The sequence below is a fragment of the Chelonoidis abingdonii genome, chromosome 2 (assembly GCF_003597395.2).
Source record: "Chelonoidis abingdonii isolate Lonesome George chromosome 2, CheloAbing_2.0, whole genome shotgun sequence".
Classification (NCBI taxonomy): Eukaryota; Metazoa; Chordata; order Testudines; family Testudinidae; genus Chelonoidis; species Chelonoidis abingdonii.
The window spans coordinates 68779889-68801194 of record NC_133770.1 but is presented as its reverse complement, the minus strand read 5'-3'; the positions used below and the strand labels follow the sequence as shown (position 1 = coordinate 68801194).

General features: G+C 41.8%; 1 protein-coding gene across 3 annotated transcripts in view; it reads right to left on the bottom strand.

The window, feature by feature from the left end:
- The window catches only part of WIPF3 (WAS/WASL interacting protein family member 3), a 323552-nt gene that overhangs the window by 292070 nt on the left and 10176 nt on the right, over positions 1-21306 (bottom strand). For all 3 annotated transcript variants that reach the window (XR_012655225.1, XM_032774882.2, XM_032774883.2), the window contains exon 2: positions 12234-12390. Coding sequence is in view for 2 of the 3 variants with exons in the window: in XM_032774882.2 (XP_032630773.1) it covers positions 12234-12335 (102 nt within the window). In the remaining variant the exon portion in view is untranslated. The remainder of the gene's footprint in view (positions 1-12233; positions 12391-21306) is intronic.

Genomic DNA, 21306 nt, shown 5'->3' with positions numbered 1-21306 from the left:
AGCTCTAATCATAAACATGCACAAGTCCAGTGTGAAGTCCAGAGTACCTCAAACTTGATTACTAGATTATAATTACCCTTGAGTGGAATTTACCACTCAATTTGTTGCAGCAGTCTGCCCAGCAGGCAACAGTATTTATTTATGGGTTTTTTTTAATACAGAGTTACAGTTAGAGCCATGCTACTAAGTGTGATTACAATAAGAAAAGTCCTTTTAAAAGCCCTATCTCTAGTGGGCATAAAATAGACTAGGAACAGAGAGAAAAACAGTAAGTCATTTTTACTGCATTTGTTTCAAATATGCAACAGGTTTGCTTTAACTCTTTGCTAGGTTATAAAAGAATCTCAAGAGAAAAATAAACTTCAAACAAATATAAATAGCTCAGTTATGCTTAGTAGAAAGCTATTTTAAGACTCTGTTTAGTAATAGGAAGGTTGGTGTACGTGATTTTGGGGTTTACTATTCACATTAATACCCTAATCTCTCAAGACCCAGTCAACTGCATGAAGCCACACTGGCTTCAGTTGGGCTCCACCTGCACAGTCAATTGGAGGATCAGGGCTGTTTATTGTACTGCTATTCTGCAGCGTGGGCCAAAAGTAATTAATTCTTGGCATTCAGTTTACTTTAATAAACACAGCAATCTCTGTGTAAACAGAGTCCTCTAGAAAATTAAGCTTCAAGCACTACCCATGTGAGGAATTGCTACCATGCAAACTTTCTTTCAAATGGAGCACAAGTGAGGACACAAGCCAGATAGCTTCATGGTAGGTTATTATCCTCAAAGAACGACACAGCCAGTTTCATGCCATCTCTGCTCAGCTCAATAATTAACAACTACAGCCTCACTATTAATCATGCAGAAAACTCTAATGTGATTCTACCCAATTTTAAAGGTCATGCAATGTATATACTTAGGTAGGTAGTGTCTACCGTAGACTTATTCCTCAAATTCTCATTGCTGTACTCATGGGTGGCGGGTATAATAAGCCAGGGGAGGCTCTGCTGCGGCCACCGGATCCCCCGTTCCAGGGTTTGGTGGCAAAGTTTTTGTTTTATTATGCCCCATGCACATTCTGGGGAGGCTGCGGAGGCACATACCACCTCCTCAGCCACCCTGGATCATGCTTGGGGCACATCAAAAGTGTCTTAACAGGTTGGGTCCAGGAAGGGGAGGCGTGGCTTCAGTCAGCCTGGAGCTCCTCGGGGCTTCGGCCAGCCAAGGCGGGGCAGAGGGGGAGCCAGCCTGAGGCACCTCCAGATGAGGCAGGGAGTGCTCAGGGCTTTGGCCGGCCCAGGGCTCCTGAGGCCTGCGGGGGGGGGCACTCTGGGAAGGGGGCTTGTGACTCCAGCCGCGGGGTGGTGGTGGTGGTCTCGGGGCTTCGGCCGTGGGTCGGGCGCAGGCGGAAGGGGTGGAGCTGGGAGCTAGCCCCCCCAAAGGGGGCCTCCACCCACTGCCCATGGCTGTACTTTCCCTTGGACAGAAGATCCTGTCTGTTTTCTGGATCAGAAAGAAGGTCCTGAGTCAGTTTGTATAGCAAAAACCCTTTCTTTGTTGGTCTCCAGAAACCCCAGGTTAAAGCAGTATATGCTAGCTTCCCCAAGGGTGGTACCTCTCCTTACAACCTGAGTGATTCTCCTTAGTCACCACTCAGTGCTCTTAGTTCCAGGGAGAGCTGTGGCAACCCTCTCCCCCAAGCTGCACACAATCCTTGGCACACAGCAATACATAAAGTTAACACAATATGGTCCCAAAGATACTGCATGTGGTTGCAATATCCCATCACAATAGCTATGGTGGGAAACTGAAAGGAAAAAAGTAGCATAGACAAGGCTTTAACTGTCTGCAGCTGGACCCCAGCGCTCATTTCCATCATCACTCCTATCGCCGCTGCCACCACCAGCACACACCAATCCAGTTAGTGAAATCCAACTCCTGTAACACGGATGCTGCACAGTCAGATAACATGAAATATTGTACATCTTATATCAAATCTGGATCAGCTCTGCAACAAGCAAAATGTTGGGCAGATTGAGGGATTATGTCCAAAATTTTCAAATGTGAGTGTTTAAATGTAAGCACCTAAATCAGTGGTTCTCAAACTGTGGGTTGGGACCCCAAATGGGGTCACCAGGGCTGGCGTTAGACTTGCTGGGGCCCAGGGCTGAAGCTTGAACGCCATTGTCTGGGGCCCAAGCCTAAGGGCTTCAGCCCTGGGTTGAGGGCTTGGACTTTAATCCCCCCGCTGGGATGGTGGGGCTCAGGCTTTGGTTCCTGCCTCCTGGGGTCATGTAGTAACTTTTGTTTTCAGAAGTGGGTCCCAGTGCAGTGAAGTTTGAGAACCCCTAATCTAAATGCACGTTTAGTTAACTGAACAGAAATGATATGGATTTTTCAGAAGTGCTGAGCTGCTTTTATTTACTATAGGTACCTAACTTTCTGGCATCCAAGTTTGACCAGGCTGGAGTTCTCTTTCTGCAGAGCAGGCTTTCAAGCCATTTCAGACACACAATCACACAGGACACCAAGGTGGGTGGCAATGTGAACTCTACAGTACAGTCAATCTCAAGTCCTCCAAAACCATGAGTCAGCGTGCCCCCCACTCCAAAAAAACCACAAGATTGTATTAAAAATCTCTTGATTTTTAAAAATAATAAATATTAAGGGTTTTTTATTTGCCTTTTGGTTTCACATTATCAAGCTCTTCTCCACACCTCTGAGAGCTAGGATTCCCCCTCTTCCTCCCCCCCCCCAAGAAAGATGAGATTCTCATGTAATGACATAATTCCAGAAGATGAGACTTTAAGAAAAATGTCAACTACCACAAGACTCACAATTAAGTCATGAGAGTTAGCAACATTGACTCTGTATTTGCACAGCACCTACGGGTCCTGGTCCATAATGAGGGCTCCTCTGTACTACAGTAATACAAGTAAATAATAACAGTATCTCTGACCTCCTACAGGCATCATAATTTAATCTAGGCCTGCTCTAAAGAAACTATATGATTCACCTTGTCTGGTTACCTACACAAACACATTTCTAAGGTTTTAAATGACCTTTTGTATCCATGAAAAACTCTAATCAGTTTAAGGCTAGGAAAAACTGAAATTTTTTTCAGTTTCTTGTAACATCACATTCCAGCAATGTACAGAAGTTTAATTCAAGGCATGTATGGGATTTTTTTTAACTGAAAGGTTGTAAGAATAGTACCAATTGACTGGCTGAAATCTACTGCAAATTCCACAGGTCACAATTTGCACCTGCAGTATGTATATGTATCGCAGATGGCCTAGTGGTATTTCAGTGAGTTACACTCAGCAAAGTTATGCACAAGTCATATGGATGAAAAACTTACGCCATTCTAGTTTGGAATGCTTTCTACTAAAGTCAGATGTTAAGCACGATGGAGGATATTATAAAAGCAACCTTGCATAGAACACAACCGCTTAAAGGAAGTGTGCTTCCTATAAACAAAGTCAGCATGATCCTAGTTAACATATCATTCTATAGTATTATCACCTATAAAAATATGCAGTACATGTCCTTGTAGCAGTCCAGACAGAAATAAATTGAGCAATGTCATCTTGGCATGGTTTTATCTTTGTATTCATATTGCCCCGCTTAAGCTATGACTATAGAAGGTTATAGATAAAGATTACAGTTTCATGCAGCTTGAGCTGTAACAGTTCAACACGACTATAAAAGTACCACCACTCCTTTGCAAGCCAGCCTCTTCCACTATTAAAAAAAAATCAAATAATTAGGTATCCACAAATATCCCAATTATTTGAGCAGCTACAGTCTTTATGGTGATAACACTGTCTACAAGGAGATGCTCTCCAGCTATACTAGTATCAGACAGTGCTACATACTCAAGACACACAAAGAGCAAGTTTTCTTCATTTCCCAAAGCGAGCCAAATTGAAATCCACACACGAACAGCCAGGGGAAAAAAGCAAGATAACCCCTTTCACTATTTTTAAGATATTCCACATGAAGCTAAAAATACTGAGATTATATTGAGACTAATTTACCCTTTTTTAAAAAAAATAAACTTCTCATCACCACTTTTACAGAGAGTGGGTCCAGGAAGAGAATGGGCCAAACTCCAAATTCAGACTCTAATCTCAGTGGTAATATGCAGGGATACCATAAAAAGACAGGGCTGTGAGTACAGTATTGCTAACTCCAAGCTTTCAAAAAATCATGAATCAAACCTCAAAATCATGAGATTAAAAAAAATATATTTGGAAGCTCTTTTTGCTTGCCTTCTGAACTTTTAGAGTACACTTGATCTGTGTTTTCAAGCTTTCTGCTACAACAATAAGGGCTAGAAGTTTCCCTTTAAGTGAAAGCTGAGATTCTCATGTCATCAATTGTCCCCAAGCGCAGCTTTAAGAAAACCACCAAATATCACAAGATTCTTGAGAAAGTAACAGAATTTGGCAACACTGGCACTTTTGAGTGGTCTAAAAAGAAAAAAAAAGTGTTTTTCTTTAGTCCGTTGGTGACTGTGGTTCAAGAAATCCTGCCTCTAGAGTTAATAAAGAAAGCAATTGAAAACCCAAAAGGAATCCTTAGGTCCTCATGCCAAATGGTCCAGGCCTTCCAGCAATCCAGCCTGCCTCTCAGTAGCTATTAAAGTCAAACAAATTCAAGCTGTATTTAATATAGGAAACCTATTTTTACATATACCCAAATACTGTAGTATTTGGGAAATCTTATGATTCTGGAGTCTGTTTAAAGGCTTAATAAAAATATGGAGCAAAATAGGGGGTAAAAACTGACTGGTAGTTCACAGTCTACAGACTAGGAAGTTAAAGGCTGCAATAGAATCAGGACGGCCTACTGATAACACTCTGCACTGCCTTGTGAGAGATCCAGATTTGACTTGCACCCCTAGTTCCTTATCCCACTATTCTGCGGGATCTGCATTCACCTCAAAATTGGATAGAAAGTGACTGCACAGTGCATGACTTCATAAAGATTCATTCAGATGAGCAGCAACATTTACTGCCTTCAAAATCACCTCTTAAACTGGAATGAGAGTCATTTTTTCTCCTTATTTTCTTTATATCTGAGAATCTTACTGCAGACAATTCTAGCTGCTACAGAATTAAAAAAAAAATACAACCACTTGAAAAGAGATTTCTAACCAAAGCTGGCATTAGATCACTCCTTCTAGAAGTTAGGAGACAGACAGAAGTCAAAGTTTATTTGAAACACAGCCAAGATCTGACATAGCTCAAAAGTATTGTGACCTTTCACCGCTACATCTGGGAGAACCTAACTGAACTAATCGAAAAACACTAAGAAATATTCACAAGTTACATGAATCATGTACCTGACTTAAAAGTATTCAAAGATATCTCCAAAATGCATGAGGCAGTAAAGTCCCATGCTATTCAACCAAGTTGTTCTACATGTATTATTTCCATTTCTGACCATTAGCAGTACAAAAATGTCATAACAGCAAAACAATTCCCACACAACTTCAGAGATAACACTGTAGTTTTCCAATTTTCTTAAGCAGGCTTACAAGGTTTTCTCTGACAAAACATAGCAACTGCATGAAAGAGAAGAAGGAAAAAGTCCCCCACTGCAGAGATCATCTGATGTTTTCCCTAACGTTGGACATTCTATCTCTGTGTAAATTATGCATTTATCACACTGTTACATACAGAGGAATTGTTCCTCTGAGGTTTTTAATGCAAGAGTAGAAAGTTAGGTACAATACCCAATGGAAGAAACCATTAGATTGCCATATGTTCAGCAGCTATTGTAATTTTCCCTTAATTCTATTTAATTAATAAGAATTCAGGAACAGTTACAATTAATCCATGTGATAATTTACATTTAGCATTATTTCAGGTTTTACATTGTACTAACTAAATACTTTTCTGAAGCAAGAACACTTTTCACCTTCAGTTTTAACATAACAATGGGCCAAATACTCCTGGTTTAATTCTACTGGTTTTAATTATTTGAGCCATTGTGTCTTTTTGGTTCATTTCTGCCCTGACACTTCATTATAAAGAACAAAATAATTCTGAAGAGAGGCAGAAATATTTTCTTAAACTTCAGAAATGTCTGAATCATTAAACAAACATCTACTGTAAGGGTCTTGTACATACAAAACACTTCCTAAAATATCAACATTTTAGTAGATGTTGATTGAATATATCAGAAATGCATGCTTGTAGACACATGCAGCAGATCAGTAAACTGATTACTGCACTTTAAAACAAATAGCAGGTTATCAAAACAAAACATCTACTCTCATTCTTTAGGTGCAAGCTTCAGCAATGACATCTTTGTAATCCTTCTAGTTCCAGACCAGTGCCTGTTTTTAACATTATCATGGGCTGTTATATGAACCCGTTTCCTTATCCAAAAAACAAAACAAAACCCACACACTTCAAAAGAAAATGAGCCGGGGAAAACAGAAAGATTGGAAAGTTTAAGTGAAACAAACTCCTTTAGTTTTATCAGACTATAAGGACAAACTCCTCAATTGCCCCCTTTCGATCAGGAGGACCCAGATTTAAGACTCTACAAGCCACTGCCTGAACCTATGCCCCATCATTTTTTTTCCCTACAACTCTCCCTCCATTTTATCTATGACCCCTGAAGACAGGCACACAAAGTGATGCTCAATTACTCCCATTAGTTATATTTACATTTTGTATCAGCCACCTACGGTGCCACATAAATATCTAACAAGTAGCACCTACACCTGTTGCTGTATGCATAGTCCCACATTCCCTCTCGAAAATTCATTTGAAAGCCTTGTTTTATTACATGCTCAAGCAGCCAGGAGTTTTTCAGCTGTTGGGCACAGGTGGCTCTTAACATGTCTTGAATTCCATCTTTGTATCATTGCAACATATTCTGTGACTGCTTGTATGACAGAATTACGAGGAAATGGAAAAAAAAAACATGTCAGCTATGAAATAAGTAGAACACTGTTCTATAATTAAAGCATTCATATCAGAATAACTCCAAGCTCAAGAGATTTAAAAACCAGTATAAACCAAACTAAATTTCTTCTGACTCAAGGAAGGCAGTAAAATTGCAAAGGACTCAAAAACAAAAAGCAGTTTGGGGTTTGGAGAAAGGAAAAGATGCAAAATCATTGAGGATTGTGGCTTAACGAGGGATCCAGGCTTAGATGAGATCTTGATAACATATGCAGGCAAGTAGGTTATGTAATAACTATTTCACTTACCCCGGGGAGTGGAAGTTGTTAACATCTCAAGTGGCCAGAGTAACCCTATATACGCCAAAGTATTGGTGACATTTAATAAAATGGGTGCAGCGTGATCTTGATCCATGATTATTCTAACCACGTTGCATATGTAAGTACTTCTTGACCATGTCACACAAATAAGAACTTAATAAGGCAGGTGTGACACAAGGGTCAAAAAAGCCTGACAGATATGAACTGAAGGGCCACAACTCAATCCATCAATGGCAAAGCCAAAGGGAGACAGAAAAAAAAGAAAGGAGACTGCTGGGAAGTAAAAGCAGCAAAGAGTCCTGTGGCACCTTATAGACTAACAGACGTTTTGGAGTATGAGCTTTCGTGGGTGAATACCCACTTCGTCGGACACATGTAGTGGAAATTTCCAGGGGCAGGTATATATATGCAAGCAAGAAGCAGGCTAGAGATATAACTGAACCCAACAACCCTGCTCTGTTTCAGCTGTTTTCCTTATATTCTTTTCTTAAAACTTAGTTCCATCTCAGTCCTCCTCTCTGTTCTTACTCTCTTCCCTTGTGTTCAATCTCTTTTTGTCCCCACTCCCCTTACATCAACACTCTCCTATTCTACCAACTTCAACTCTTTGCCCCCTTAATTCTTCAGCCTCCTTCTTTTCCCTTTGTTAGACTTCACCTGGTCTGAATCAGCTACTTTGTTCTGTCACAATGAAAAAAACAAAGAGGGAAGTAATTGACTAGTTCTCCTTTAACAAATGTCATCTAATCTCTGTAAGTGCAAGAACTCACTCTCTGCAGGTTCACCTGAATTAACTAGCAGCAAAGCCAGATGCCAGATCACACCTGCATAACAACATTTCACAAGTGTTATGCCATCACCAAATAAAAGCTGTTCTATCTTCTAGATAAAATACTAAGATAAGCAGGGCCGGTGCAAGGATGTTTCGCGCCCTAGGCGAAACTTCCACCTTGTGCACCTCCCCCTGCCCTGAGGCGCCCCCCCCATGGCAGCTACTCCCTTCCGCCCTGAGGCACCCCCCTGCCCCAGCTCACCCCTGCTACGACCACGAGAACGAGCACCCAGTCACTGCTTCACTTCTCCCGCCTCCCAGGCTTGCAGCGCCAATCAGCTTAGGTGCTGCAAGCCTGGGAGGCGGAAGAAGTGAAGCAGCAACGGTGTGCTTGAGAAGGAGGCGGGGAAGGGGTTAGCTGGGGTGGGGAATTCCCCTGCATCCAGCCCCCCCTTTACTTGCTGTAGGCAGCCCTCCCCGCACTCCCCTGCCCCAGCTCACTCTGCCTAAATGCCAGCAGCGACTGGGGCGGCCGAAGATCTGGCCACCGTGGTCGCTGCCAAAGAAAATGACGCCCCCCAAATCCCAGCGCCCTATGGTTGCACCGGTCCTGAAGATTAGCTCCCACAGAAGATATGAGATCTTTCAGGATAATTTTTTTCATAAAATATCCATCATATTGGTTTTCCCCTTATTCTGAAGGCCAACCTGACAAGTTCCCCTTAGTGACAGCAAAGATGAAAACTGCAGAGGTCCACATACGAGTATCCAGAACTCTTAAAAGTAATATAATTTCATATCCCATATCATTGCATGCTTGAAAATGCAGGGTATTTAAATACTAAATGCAGCCCCTGTGGCTTGTCTACACACAGAAATTGCACCAGTTTAACTTAAATCAGTTTAATTATATTGATGCAACACTTGTGTGTGGAGACTCTTCTACCAGTTTAAACCGGGCTTATGTCTGTCCACATACAAAACTTGTGCTGGTTTAACTAAATCGGTATAAAAATTACCCCTCTACTTATGTGTGTGTGTAGACTCAACTGTGTACATTGACTAGGCAAAGTTTGTTTGTTTCTTTTGTACTTTTATATTACTGCCTATCATTTTTATATTTCCATTCTCCAACAGTACATTCAGCAGCTGTAGCAACAGCTGGGCAGTTTTAGCAGCTGTAAGATACAGATGCCAAATTCTAGACAATATCTTCCCAGCAAAAGAATTTAGGGTCTGTAGCTACTTGTTATGGATTCCCCAATTAACACCTTTAGCCAGATCCACAGTTGCAACAGAGCTTTGACCTCTGTCAGCATTTTACTTCTGTAGAACTAACTGGACACCAAGGGCCTCTTAAAGATGGTCTTCCCTCTGATTCAGCTTTAGCAGAGAAGATTCCTTTCACTGTTATACGAGAATAACATTTGGCAGGATTGTCTTACTAATTCTTTATGCAGGATCCATTTTCTCCCTTTAAATTATGCACTTGTGCTGGAAGATTTTCCAAATTCCAGCTGACAGGGTAATGTACTGAGTATGCTTTATAAATTAGAAGTACATTTTGTAATTCATTAAAATGAAATGATGGGAAGACGTCAGCATTCTCTGGCAATAGAGGGAGAGAAAATTCAGGGTAAAACGTAACCCCTTTGGAGGCAGAGTATGAACTGACTGAAGCCAGCTGCTGCATATTCTAAAAGCTCCTTATGTCTGGGATATTTCCATTTTTCCCAACAGATATAGTGCCATGTGTGACAAGTAGCAACACATTTAGTTGGGACTCTCTTACACAGTCTTCAAGAGGGATTTGCAACTACCACAGGAAGTCTAGATTGGTGACCTCGTAACTGAAGTGGTTGACATTGTGGGCCAGATTTGAAAGTGTGATGTGGCCACTTTCCACTGTGCCACCAGTGTAAACTGGCCCTAAAACCAGTATAACCAGTCAGAGGATCGTCCCAGTGCAGGAATGAATTTACATGGAACTGATCTAGAGGCTCTTATCCCACAACCCCTTCCTGTTGATGGTATACCAGGAAAAAGTGGTATGGCCAGGACACCCCTTTGTTGTGCTGGTCTTTGACTGGGTTCTCAGCCACTGGGGCCATTTATAGCTGGTGTAAGGTAGAATAGCCTGACGATAGCACTAACTCTGTGCTGGGAAACTGGCCCTGCACAGGCTGTAACCGGATCTGGGAGTGCAATGTTGAGCTTTAAGCCACTTTTGCACACATATGCACACTTCCTACACTTGGGACTCCTACACCTGGGTCATAGCTGAAGATCTGTCCCTTTGTATATCATGGCCAAAATTTTCAAACTGGATGCCTAAAGTTAGGTGCCTAAATACAGGTGGCTAATGTTAAGAGAAGGACAGCTTCTATAGACTTCCATAGCAGTTGCAGGAGTTAAGCTGCTCTGAAAATCAGACCACTTATTTAGGTGTCTAACTGGATTTGTGAGACAAACATCAGGAACACAGATGTGAAAACTCCAGTCAATGCGCCTGAAGATCAAAATTAAACCAGAGAAACCAGAATTCCTTCACCTGTATGTTTTCAGCGCAAGCACTTCCTTGGACTTCACAACCTTGCACTTTTTTGATAGTTTTGCGGGATGGTTCAGTTTGTGAACTCCTTAAAACTTGGAATGGCAAATAAAGAAGGTGCAAGGTAATTTCTCCCTAGGAGAGGACAAAGGTGGAACATAATCAAATAAAACTGATAGACTCCTTCACAAAATGGGCATGGATGTCAGAGCAGGAAAGAGAAGTTCAAGGGTCTGAAGTACATATTTATATCAGCACCAGAAGGCATGAAAGAAATCAAGCTCTATTTTTTAAAAAGAGTTGGGCACTTATTTCTACAGAGATAGAAAACTAATGCATGCTGCAAGGAGTACAGCCATGGCAGAGAAAGTGTACAAGGAAATCAGAGATGCTTGGCCTTGAATATGGCTATTCATTATTTTCCCTACAGTCATAACTTCAAGGCTGAAACACTCCATAAACAACTGATTGCAACACACGGAAAAGGGCCTGAAGAAGCATCCCCAAGAATCAGCATAACCAAAGTAGAATAAGAACCTGGAATTCCAGGCAGGGCATCAGCCACTTACTGCAAAGGCATATGCACTGGTTGGTGACATGCAACCAGATGATCTGTTACATACAATAGCTGTACCTGTGAACATGATAAAAGCATCACGTAGTGTATCCCCAGGAAGGAAAACACCTAAGGATAAAACACTATAATCCTTAATACGAACTACTAGAAATGAAAGAAGAAATCAACACTTCCCATGTGCATATTTTCAAACTAAAATCAAGCTGTCTGTGTTTTGGGGAGTACTTATAGTGCTAAGTTTGTGTGCGCATACACACGCACACGCACCTGGCCTAAGTTTTTGTTCCAAACACCTGATCCAAAATACATTGCAGGCATAGAGAATAAGATGGAGAATATCTTATTGCCCTTATATAAATCCATGGTACGCCCACATCTTGAATACTGCGTACAGATGTGGTCTCCTCATCTCAAAAAAGATATACCAGCATTAGAAAAAGTTCAGAAAAGGGCAACTAAAATGATTAGGGGTTTGGAATGGTTCCATATGGAAACTTTCACTTGGGAAAGGAGACTAGGTGGGATACTCAGGTACTAAAATCATGAGTGGTGTGGAGAAAGTGAATAAGGAAAAAGTTATTTACTTGTTCCCATAATATAAGAACTAGGGGCCACCAAATGAAATTAATGGGCAGCAGGTTTAAAACAAATAAAAGGAAGTTCTTCTTCCTTCACACAGCGCACAGTCAACCTGTGGGACTCCTTGCCTGAAGAGGTTGTGAAGGCTAGGACTATAACAGGGTTTAAAAGAGAAGTAGATTAATTCCTAGAAGTTAAATCCATTAATGGTTATTAGCCAGGATGGATAAAGAATGGTGTCCCTAGCCTCTGTTTCTCAGAGGGTGGAGATGGATGGCAGGAGAGAGACAACTTGATCATTACCTGTTAGGTTCACTCCCTCTGAGACACCTGGCATTGGCCACTGTCAGTAGACAGGATACTGGGCTGGAGAGACCTTTGGTCTGACCCAGTATGGCCGTTCTTATGTTCTTTGCCCCTGCTATTATCACAATAATCTGAAATAAATCTGAAAAATAATCTGAAGACATTTACCTTGCTATACTAATCAAAATGAAAAGCAGATCTTACCAGAGGTAATGAAGATAGCAACGGTGGAGGTGCTGGGGGTGGTCCTCCAGAAGCTGGGAGAGGTGGTGGCGGAGGGGGAGGAGGCGGTGGCGGCACAGGCATTTGTCAAGTTTCTAGCTTCACTCCGTTATGAAAGATTCCAGCTGAACTCTAAATCCTGAGGGGGAAAAAAATGTCCTTACATACCGCAAACAGAAGAACAGTCCCAGCCAAACTGCTAGCTCTCAGCAGACTGAAGACTTTTGTACCCTACGGCCTCTAGTACTACAGTATGAACAGCCCTCATTACAGATATCTGAAGATAACATTCATCTAAAGAGCCAGTTCACATAGCTGGACAGCTTCCATGAATTCTAAATGTACAGATGCCAACCTGTCCAACTTCAGCTATTAGATTAATCCAGCTTGTAACTTGAAATGCAATTTTGCTAAAAAGAACAAACTACAATAAGTCAAATCTTGAAGCCCTTATTCAGATGAAACTCCATTTTAAGGACAGTTTTGTATTTCTATAGACAGATAAAGAATTTTGTAAGGATTTTTTGGATTGGTCCAATACCAAAAAGACATGACTGAATAATAGACAAAAACGATTTTCCAGAATAGAGTTTCATTAAGTGCATTACTACTTCCAAAGAACAGCACTCCAAGAACCAGAAATTTCAGGTATTAGTCAGATATGTACAGCATCACTGTCATTTTTTAATTTTCAATTTATTTTCCAACTTTTTTTAGTAATATACCAAATCAAGAGAAAATAAGGATTTTTTATTTTCCATAAAAGGATGAGGGTAATTATTTACAGATTGAGAACTGCAGATTCTGGAGGACTGCAAAGATTGGGGAAATAATTTTAAAATACATTATTTTTAGTAATTTAACTCTGAAGTAGATTGCTGAGATTTAAAATAAATACAGAATTTAAAGATGTTATACAGGTCAAATTTAGTATTGTGGTTTTGGGTGATTGACTGGTTCATGGGTCTAGGGTTTTTTTTTTTGGTTTTTTTTTGGTTTTTTTAAGTATGGCGCTCTCCATAGTTGTATTTCATAAGCACCAGTGAACTAGTGCCAGATTTTTCCTATCGTTTACTAAGAAGAATGGATCGATGTCCTAAAATTCCTAGCTGGATTTAGTTGAGTGATGGCTAAGATGGTTCTCAGAGTGCCCATAACTGAGAGCCACCTTGTTACCATCTTGCCTCCAGCATGAAGAAAATTTGCTTGTGCTTATGTGGGTGTCAGCTCCCTGACTCTACCAGCCTGTTATCCATTTAAGCACTCTCCTCTGGGAATGCTAGCCCTTCCTTTGCTTTTCAGTTTAATAAGTGTACCTCAGTCCCCAGACCCCTTGGAAGCATTGCCCTGTAGCATCCAGCCCCTTCTCCACTGAACTCTCACAGAAATACCAGACCAGCTATCCCCAAGGGAACATCGTACACACCAGCCTATATGATTCATCTCAGGATCAGTTCCTTATATAGTACCACAGCACTGAGATATATTTACAGTGAAAACAACAAGAAGTTTACTATTGAAAAGTCAAGAGATAGTGAATAAGGATAATGGAATCAAAAGGTTACATATAAAAGAAAATCATAACATGCTTTCTAGAGACTACAACTATCAGGCTAACCTTCTGTCTACAAAAGTTTCTCTCACCTCAAAGATCCTTTTCAGAATTTCAACCAAGGCTGGTTGTGATCCCATTTTCATGAATGTAGTGCACTGGTCAATTACTTCCTAGGTGCAGGATAAAGGGGTGTTTTCCTTGGCTTCTCAGGGGCAGCTCTAGGGATTTTGCCACCCCAAGCACGGCATGTAGGCTGCCTCCGGCAGTTTGCCTAAGGAGGGTCCGCTGGTCCCGCAGCTTCGGCGGATCTCCCACAGACGTGCCTGCGGGAGGTCCTCCGAAGCCACGGGACCGGCGGACCCTTCGCAGGCAAGCCGCCGGAGGCAGCCTGCCTGCCACCTTCGCGGCACCGGCAGAGTGCCCCCTGCGGCTTGCCACCCCAAGCACGCGTTTGGCATGCTGGAGCCTGGAGCTGTACCTCCTTCTCCTTATATCCCCCAAAGTACCCAGACTCATGATAGCCAGACACCCCCTCCCCGCCCCCCACACGGGGCTTATTCTCTGCTGCCTCCCTATTTATTTCACATCCTCACCCCATTGACTTCGTATGTAAATAGAGCTTCCATTGTGTCAGCTTACAATGCTTAATTTACATGCAAACAGAGACAGGTGAACAAATATCTTTTGTCTGACAGAAAACTTGTTTATCTCTTCCCTGATACAGACTTTAGAACATATTTCCAATATACATACATAACTCCTTACATAGCATCTATACATACATTTCACAATGATATTAATGACCAATGTGACCTGGCTTTCATTTAAGACTTCACCTGACAGTCTTTCGTGAACCAGAATGTACATACCAGGATCCGGAAATTCCCGTAACCCCCTTGCCAGTTGGCACTGAAGGGTTCATGGGTCACTGAGCCATCCAAGGAAAGACCAAATTATTCAGTTTGGCATCACATTACCTTTAGGACAATACTAAAAGCTCTGCTGTCAGATATTTAAACTCACAATATTAGAAATTCATCTGTTATTATGCCTTCTAGCTAGCAAAACAGTAGACATTACAATGCCCAAGTTTATGTTACTAAAGAAAAGCAACAAATACCATGACAGAGTGAATCAATGAGAGATGGGACAAAGCCTCAGCATCAGGACCAGAGGACCCAGGCAATGATTTTTTTTTTTAAATTGGCAAGAGGGTTTTAGATTAAACAATGTCTTTCTTCAGTATTGTAGTGACCATGCTGACTCAGTAGTGGCACCTCCGAGTCCATCCCTTCCAGCATGAGCTGGAAGGAAAACATTGACCACAGTTCATGCTAGTAACAGTAGAGTCTCTTTTCAGCATCCAGCCAGCAGAGGGCTCCATGATGCTAAGCGAAGTGGACAAAGAAGTGACACACAGAGCCTGGGCAAACAGGGAGAAAGCCATTGGGCTGTAGATAAGTGTGAACAGCAGGCAAATGGTGGCAGCCCAGCTGGCTGAGGAGAGAAGGTCAGGCCCCAAAAGCTGAAAGCTAAGCCTGGAAGCAGACTATTGGTGGCAGGAGGCCCGCAGCAGCAGAGTAAGTGGCAAAGAGCCAAAAAGTAATAGCAGGTGAGACACAACCACATGTCTGAATGACAGGAGAACAATCTGGAGGGGCCCCCAATGAAACCAGAAAGGACAGGACTGATCTCTGGCCAATGGGTCTACAGGCCTGGACTGAATTGTCTGTTAGCCGACATACAAAGCCAGAGTAGCCTTATACCCCTCCTATTGGACTGCCCTAGGAGTCAAATTATTCTCTTTTATGGTATCTGTTTAAAGAATATGCCTAGAATATCAGCACATTTTCTTTCTGCCAGACCTAGCAAAGTACCTTTTTCTTTTAAAGCTAGGAGTGGGCAAGTGATTATTGGACACAAACCAAGGGCTAGAATCTAGAGCATCTGATTCATTTACCTCCCAGCTCATGGGACACAGAGCACGCTGCCAATGGGGACTGGTGGGCCACAGCACTCAGTGACACTCTGCAGTGTGGTTAGTTACAACCTCTTTTATCATATCTCAGCTAGTTGTCTGGGGAAAGCAGCACCTCTGCTATCCCACCCCCATTATTCTCAGGTACAAAAAGTCATTACTATAGTAATGTCTCCCTTCCTCAGTCAAGTCATTCAAAAGCATGCCCATAAGGGCAATGACTCTTATCTACTGATAGTGTTTCTGTTTCGGTTTTTTTTTTTTTTTTTTTTTTTTTTACTCTGCAACACTGGACTTTAATTTTCAATATGAATTGGGTTTGGAAAAATATTCGGAGTGAAAAAAAACAAACTTTTTTTTTTGGGGGGTGCTATAGAACACATGCATGGCAGGGGGGTAAAGCATACCCCGAGGGGCTGACAGGTAGGAGAAGGAAATGTAAATCAGAGTTCATTATTTCCAGGCTTGACCTTTAAAAAGCTTATTAGCTGGCTTTCCTACACCCTCTCATCAGCCCCACACTCAACATCCTTTCCAGACTCCACCTTCAGCTCAGAATCCCTAGCTGACATCACCTCTTCAGCCCCCTTCATGTCCACTGATTCTCATCTGTCTTCAGCACGACTAGCATGTGCAGCAGACAAGTTCTGACAAGTCTGTGCAAAGGCAATGGGTTTTGCATGTAAAATTTCAATTTGCCCAACTTGATTGCAGAGGTGCAGGCTTTGTTATTTACACACAGTTGGGTTAGTGCTAGGGAAATGTGTACATACAAAAAGGTGTGCACACTCCAGCGGAAGCAGAGATGAATTCCTATAGTGAAAATCAGGCTCTAAAGATAGAGGCCCATTACTGTATGATCTGCAAATGTTAGTGAATAGGATTGTTATGTATCAGTAAGTGAACCTCTTCTCTACTTATGTCATTGATGTGTGGTTAGTACACCAGGTTCTCTTGGTACGAAGCAATAAAATCTTTCATACTTTCACTTACACATTTACTAGCTTGATTCCTTGGTTAAAGATTACACTGCACTCAACTTCCCACCCATGCCCCACTATATGTTAAAACAAAGATTGGCGTCTTCAGACAGCAACTGGAGGGTACCACTTGGTAACAAATACCCACATTGCAGGTTAAATAAACTCTGAATCTAAAAAGGAAATGTGCCTAGTAGATTGTTAATACAAAGTTAAGAGGGAAGCCCTTCAAGGTATCATCAGTACTGTGCTCTCTCTCTTTCTCTCCATCCGCTAACCCTCTGCTGCTTCTGCTCTCTTTATAGCATTTTAAAAAACGTTCATTGTATATTTGTACAACTCCCCCCCCGATCCATCCATCTCTTTTCCTCAAAGAGATTTATTTTTCCCTTTCAAAGTTGTTTAAAAGGTAAACGTCCTAGAGTTATGTCTCCCTTCCCCCATTGCCAATATTGTTACTCCATCTGGGAGTGCCAGGGAGGGCTAGGAAAGGCAGTTTTACAGTGTATGTATGCAATAAGGTTTTTTTTAATTGGAGTTGTAGAGGGCTGAGCTTTCCCTGGGAATAAGGAACAAAAGGGGTGAGAAATTTAGCATTTGAGATAACAGGCTGGCAGTTCGTGGGGGCAAGGGGAGAAAGGGAGAAGCAGGGTGGCCACAGTTAGTATGGGCAGAGAGGGCTCGATCCCAGTACTGCTGAAGTCAGTGGCAAAACTTTGATTAACTTTCATGGTGCAGGATCAGACCCTGGAAGTCACAGAATTTAGAGACTGAAAAGAGCTACTAGGTTTTCTAGTTCATCTCCCCGCCAAAGCAAGGCTGTGCATTTCTTAGTACTTTGTGCAGTCTAATTTTAAGTGTCCCAAATAACCAAGCTTGTATTACATCCCTTGGGAAACTCTTTCATAATCTAATAGCTCTCACTGTTCAGAAGGTTTTTGGATATTCAGCCTTTCTTAACTTGATCCCATTGCTCCTAGTTATACCTTCTTGTCCCAGGCTAAATAGAATTATTTAACCTCCTTGGCATCTGCACCTGTGAAATATTAGTAGAATTATGACCCCACAGGCACACATAGTTTAGCCTAGATATATTTGTTTAGCTGTTTTAATCTTTCCTCATAAGTCAGTCCACCAGTCTTTGAACATTTTTGAAATCTATCCAGTTTGTCAATATCTTTCTGGTAATGGGATGCCTGGAACATTTCAGATGCAATTGCACCAGATGTACAAAGAGGAACTATTACCTCCTTGCACCAAGGTAAAATGCCTTCGCTTATGCAGCACAAAATTCCCTTTTCAGAAGCAGAGTTCTACTCCTACAGGCATCAGATTTTCACACTATCGTATAACAATGAAGACAGTATGAAAAGTCAGATCTCTTCATTTACTCTGACTGTATTACAGAGAAATAGTTGTGTAACGCAGTCAAAGTGTTTGGATGCTGTACAAGTCAATTTCTGTGCAATTTTTTTAAAAAAAAAATGTTTTGTAATTGACATTTTCAGGGGCCAGGGCAGCTTGGGAAGTGTGTCAGTTACTCTGCAAATGCACAGAAAGGCTTGATGGGTGATATGTACATATAATTTGCTGATTAACAGAAGAAGAAAAAAGGCAAACCATTAACTGTGCTCCTAGTTTTCAAAATCAGTTTCAGATGGCAGAAATAATATTTAACTATAATTTAAAAATATTGCCCTGAGTTCTACTCTTTAAAATATTAAGTCAAACCAAAATCTTTAGATTATGGGAAAAGTACAAGAATTATAAAAATAAAGATACATTGGAGAATCTGCCTTATGAAGCATCTTTCATGGTCTGAAAAACAAACAATATGATTCATTGTGTCCACCACTTGCTCCTGTCAAACACTAAAGAACAGCTGAAATTACTGGTACAGGTGCACCACAAATGTTACAAAGACAACACAATAACACACACAAGTAAAATAGACAAAAACAGAGAAAAGTGTATATACATTACATAGCAAGATTAATTTTTCTGCAATACTTAAACCACAATTAGAAACACTTTGAAATAGGCTTCTATGTTCAGAATTAGTCATTTGGAATTTTAATTCCAACAGAAACCAAACCATGTAATTTTTAAGCACCAGATGTTATGTTTCTTCATACACAAAGAGCAAACTGACACTTTCGGTCTGAATGACTTGTTAAAATTGAAATAAGAACAAAAGTAAAAAGCACACAGACTCTCTCCTCACTGTAAGAGATTACCCTGAACATAAAATAGGAGCCAGTCTCTGTGGATATTAAGAGTCCTAGAGACTAAATGCAGTGGTACAAAGAAAGTCCTAGGAGTTTAATAGTGATATGCAGCTCAACAGAAGTACAAAGTGCGACAGACTGATGTACCCTTTCTAATATACATATTAACAGCTCCACATCTTTATTCACAGTCTGATAAATAAAAGTCTTGCCTTTCATTAAGTTGTAACGATGCCAATTTAATTTTTAAATGTACAGTTCTTTAGACTATTTAGAATTACTGCGGTAAATCCTGCTCTCAGTTAAAATTATTCTGGAATTTACACGATTGTAACTGACAGCAGACTATGGCCCATTTTCTCTTAACAGAATGTACAGAAAACCAGAGCCAGTTCCTCCTGCTGGTATCCCTGCAAAATTCCTATTGAAATCAATTAGACTTTTGCTTGCAGGATCAATGCCTTGGTAGAAAATACTTTTATGTAATTAAGCAAGCTGTCCTGACCAAATTCTGCTCTTAGTTACACCAACCTACATATGGAATATCTCCTCTGGGCTTGATCCACCCAAGGGCTGCACGGGTTTCTGCCAGCATAGAATCTGGTGTGGGGCCCCTGGCAGTGGAAAATCCACTGCAACTCCTATTCCACCAGGAAGCGAACAACCAGGCAACACTGCTACAGAAAAGGGCAGCACTGACCTGGGAAGGTATATAATATTGGCACCTGCAGCAGTTCTCAAACTGTGGGTCGGGACCCCAAAGTGGGTCGCAACCCTGTTTTAATGGGGTCACCAGGGCTGTCGTTAAACTTGATGGGCCTGGGGCTGAAGCCCAAGTCCAAGCCCCACCACACAGGACTGAAGCCCTCAAGCTTTAGCAGCCCCTAGGGCAGGTGGACTCAGGTTTTGGTCCCCCTTCCTGGGGTCTTGTAGTAATTTTTGTTGTCAGAAGATGGTCACGGTGCAATGAAGTTTGAGAAACCCTGACCTAGAGGATGATCTGACTCCATAGTTCTCCAGCAGGTTTCCAGTGGAGCCCAGGCTGCTAATCAAAGCAGCCCTTCCCTGCTGGAGCCCGATTCCAGGATGACATTGCAAATGCCAGCTACTCTCCCCTGGACATGACTCATAGAATCACAGAAGACTAGGGTTGGAAGAGACCTCCGGAGGTCATCTAGTCCAACCCCCTGCTCAAAGCAGGACCAACCCCAACTAAATCATCCTAGCCAGGGCTTTGTCAAGCCAGGCCTGAAAAACTTATAAGGATGGAGATTCCACCACCTCCTTAGTAGAGATTCCACCACCTCTCACCATTCCTGTGCTTCACCACTCTCCTAGTGAAATAGCGTTTCCTAATATCCAGCCTAGACCTCCCACACTGCAACCTGAGTCCATTACTCCTTGTTCTGTCATCTGCCACCACTGAGAACAGCAGAGCTCCATTCTCTTTGGAACCCTCACTTCAAGTAGTTGAAGGCTGCTATCAAATCCCCCCTCACTCTTCTCTTCTGCAGACTAAATAAGCCCAGTTCCCTCAGCCTGTCCTCATAAGTCATGTGCCCCAGCCCCCTGATCATTTTCACTGCTCTCCACTGGACTCTCTCCAACGTGTTCACATTCTTTCTGTAGTGGGGGGCCCAAAACTGGACACACTCCAGATGTGGCCTCACCAGTGCTGAACAGAGTGGAATAATCACTTCCCTCGATCTGCTCGCAATGCTCCCACTAATGCAGCCCAATATGCCATTAGCCTTCTTGGCAAGAAGGGCACACTGCTGACTCATATCCAACTTCTCATCCACTTCTCGACTCCATTCTGAGTCACAGCTTTCTCTGTTGGTGCAGAAAGCTGCTGCCATTTACACCCCCTACGACCATGGCTGAGAGTCAAGTCTACTGACTTCAATGGACTTGCACTAGTGCAGAAGAACAGAATTTGGCCCTCTAGCTTTAAACCAGAAACGGAGAAAAATAATTAAGAAGTGCATTAAGATTACAGTGATGAGAACCACACGTTAAAGTGCCTCAGTCTGACATAAAGAAGTGAATCATTCATTTGTAGAAGGGAAGAATCCACACAAGGAGTTTCCTTTGAATAACATTTGGACTAAATCAACCACTCAGAGAGAGACATCTTATCATTTAAGAGATAAACAAACACAACATTGATTTTGATGCATAATCACTAGCAAAGTCAATCATTGGCTTGCGTTAAATAAAGAAAGAGTGGCTTAATGGAAGTTCAAGGTCATTGTCTACTTTTCTATCGATCAGGTGTTTCAGTAAGGGCAGGGCTTGAGTCCTTTAATCCAAA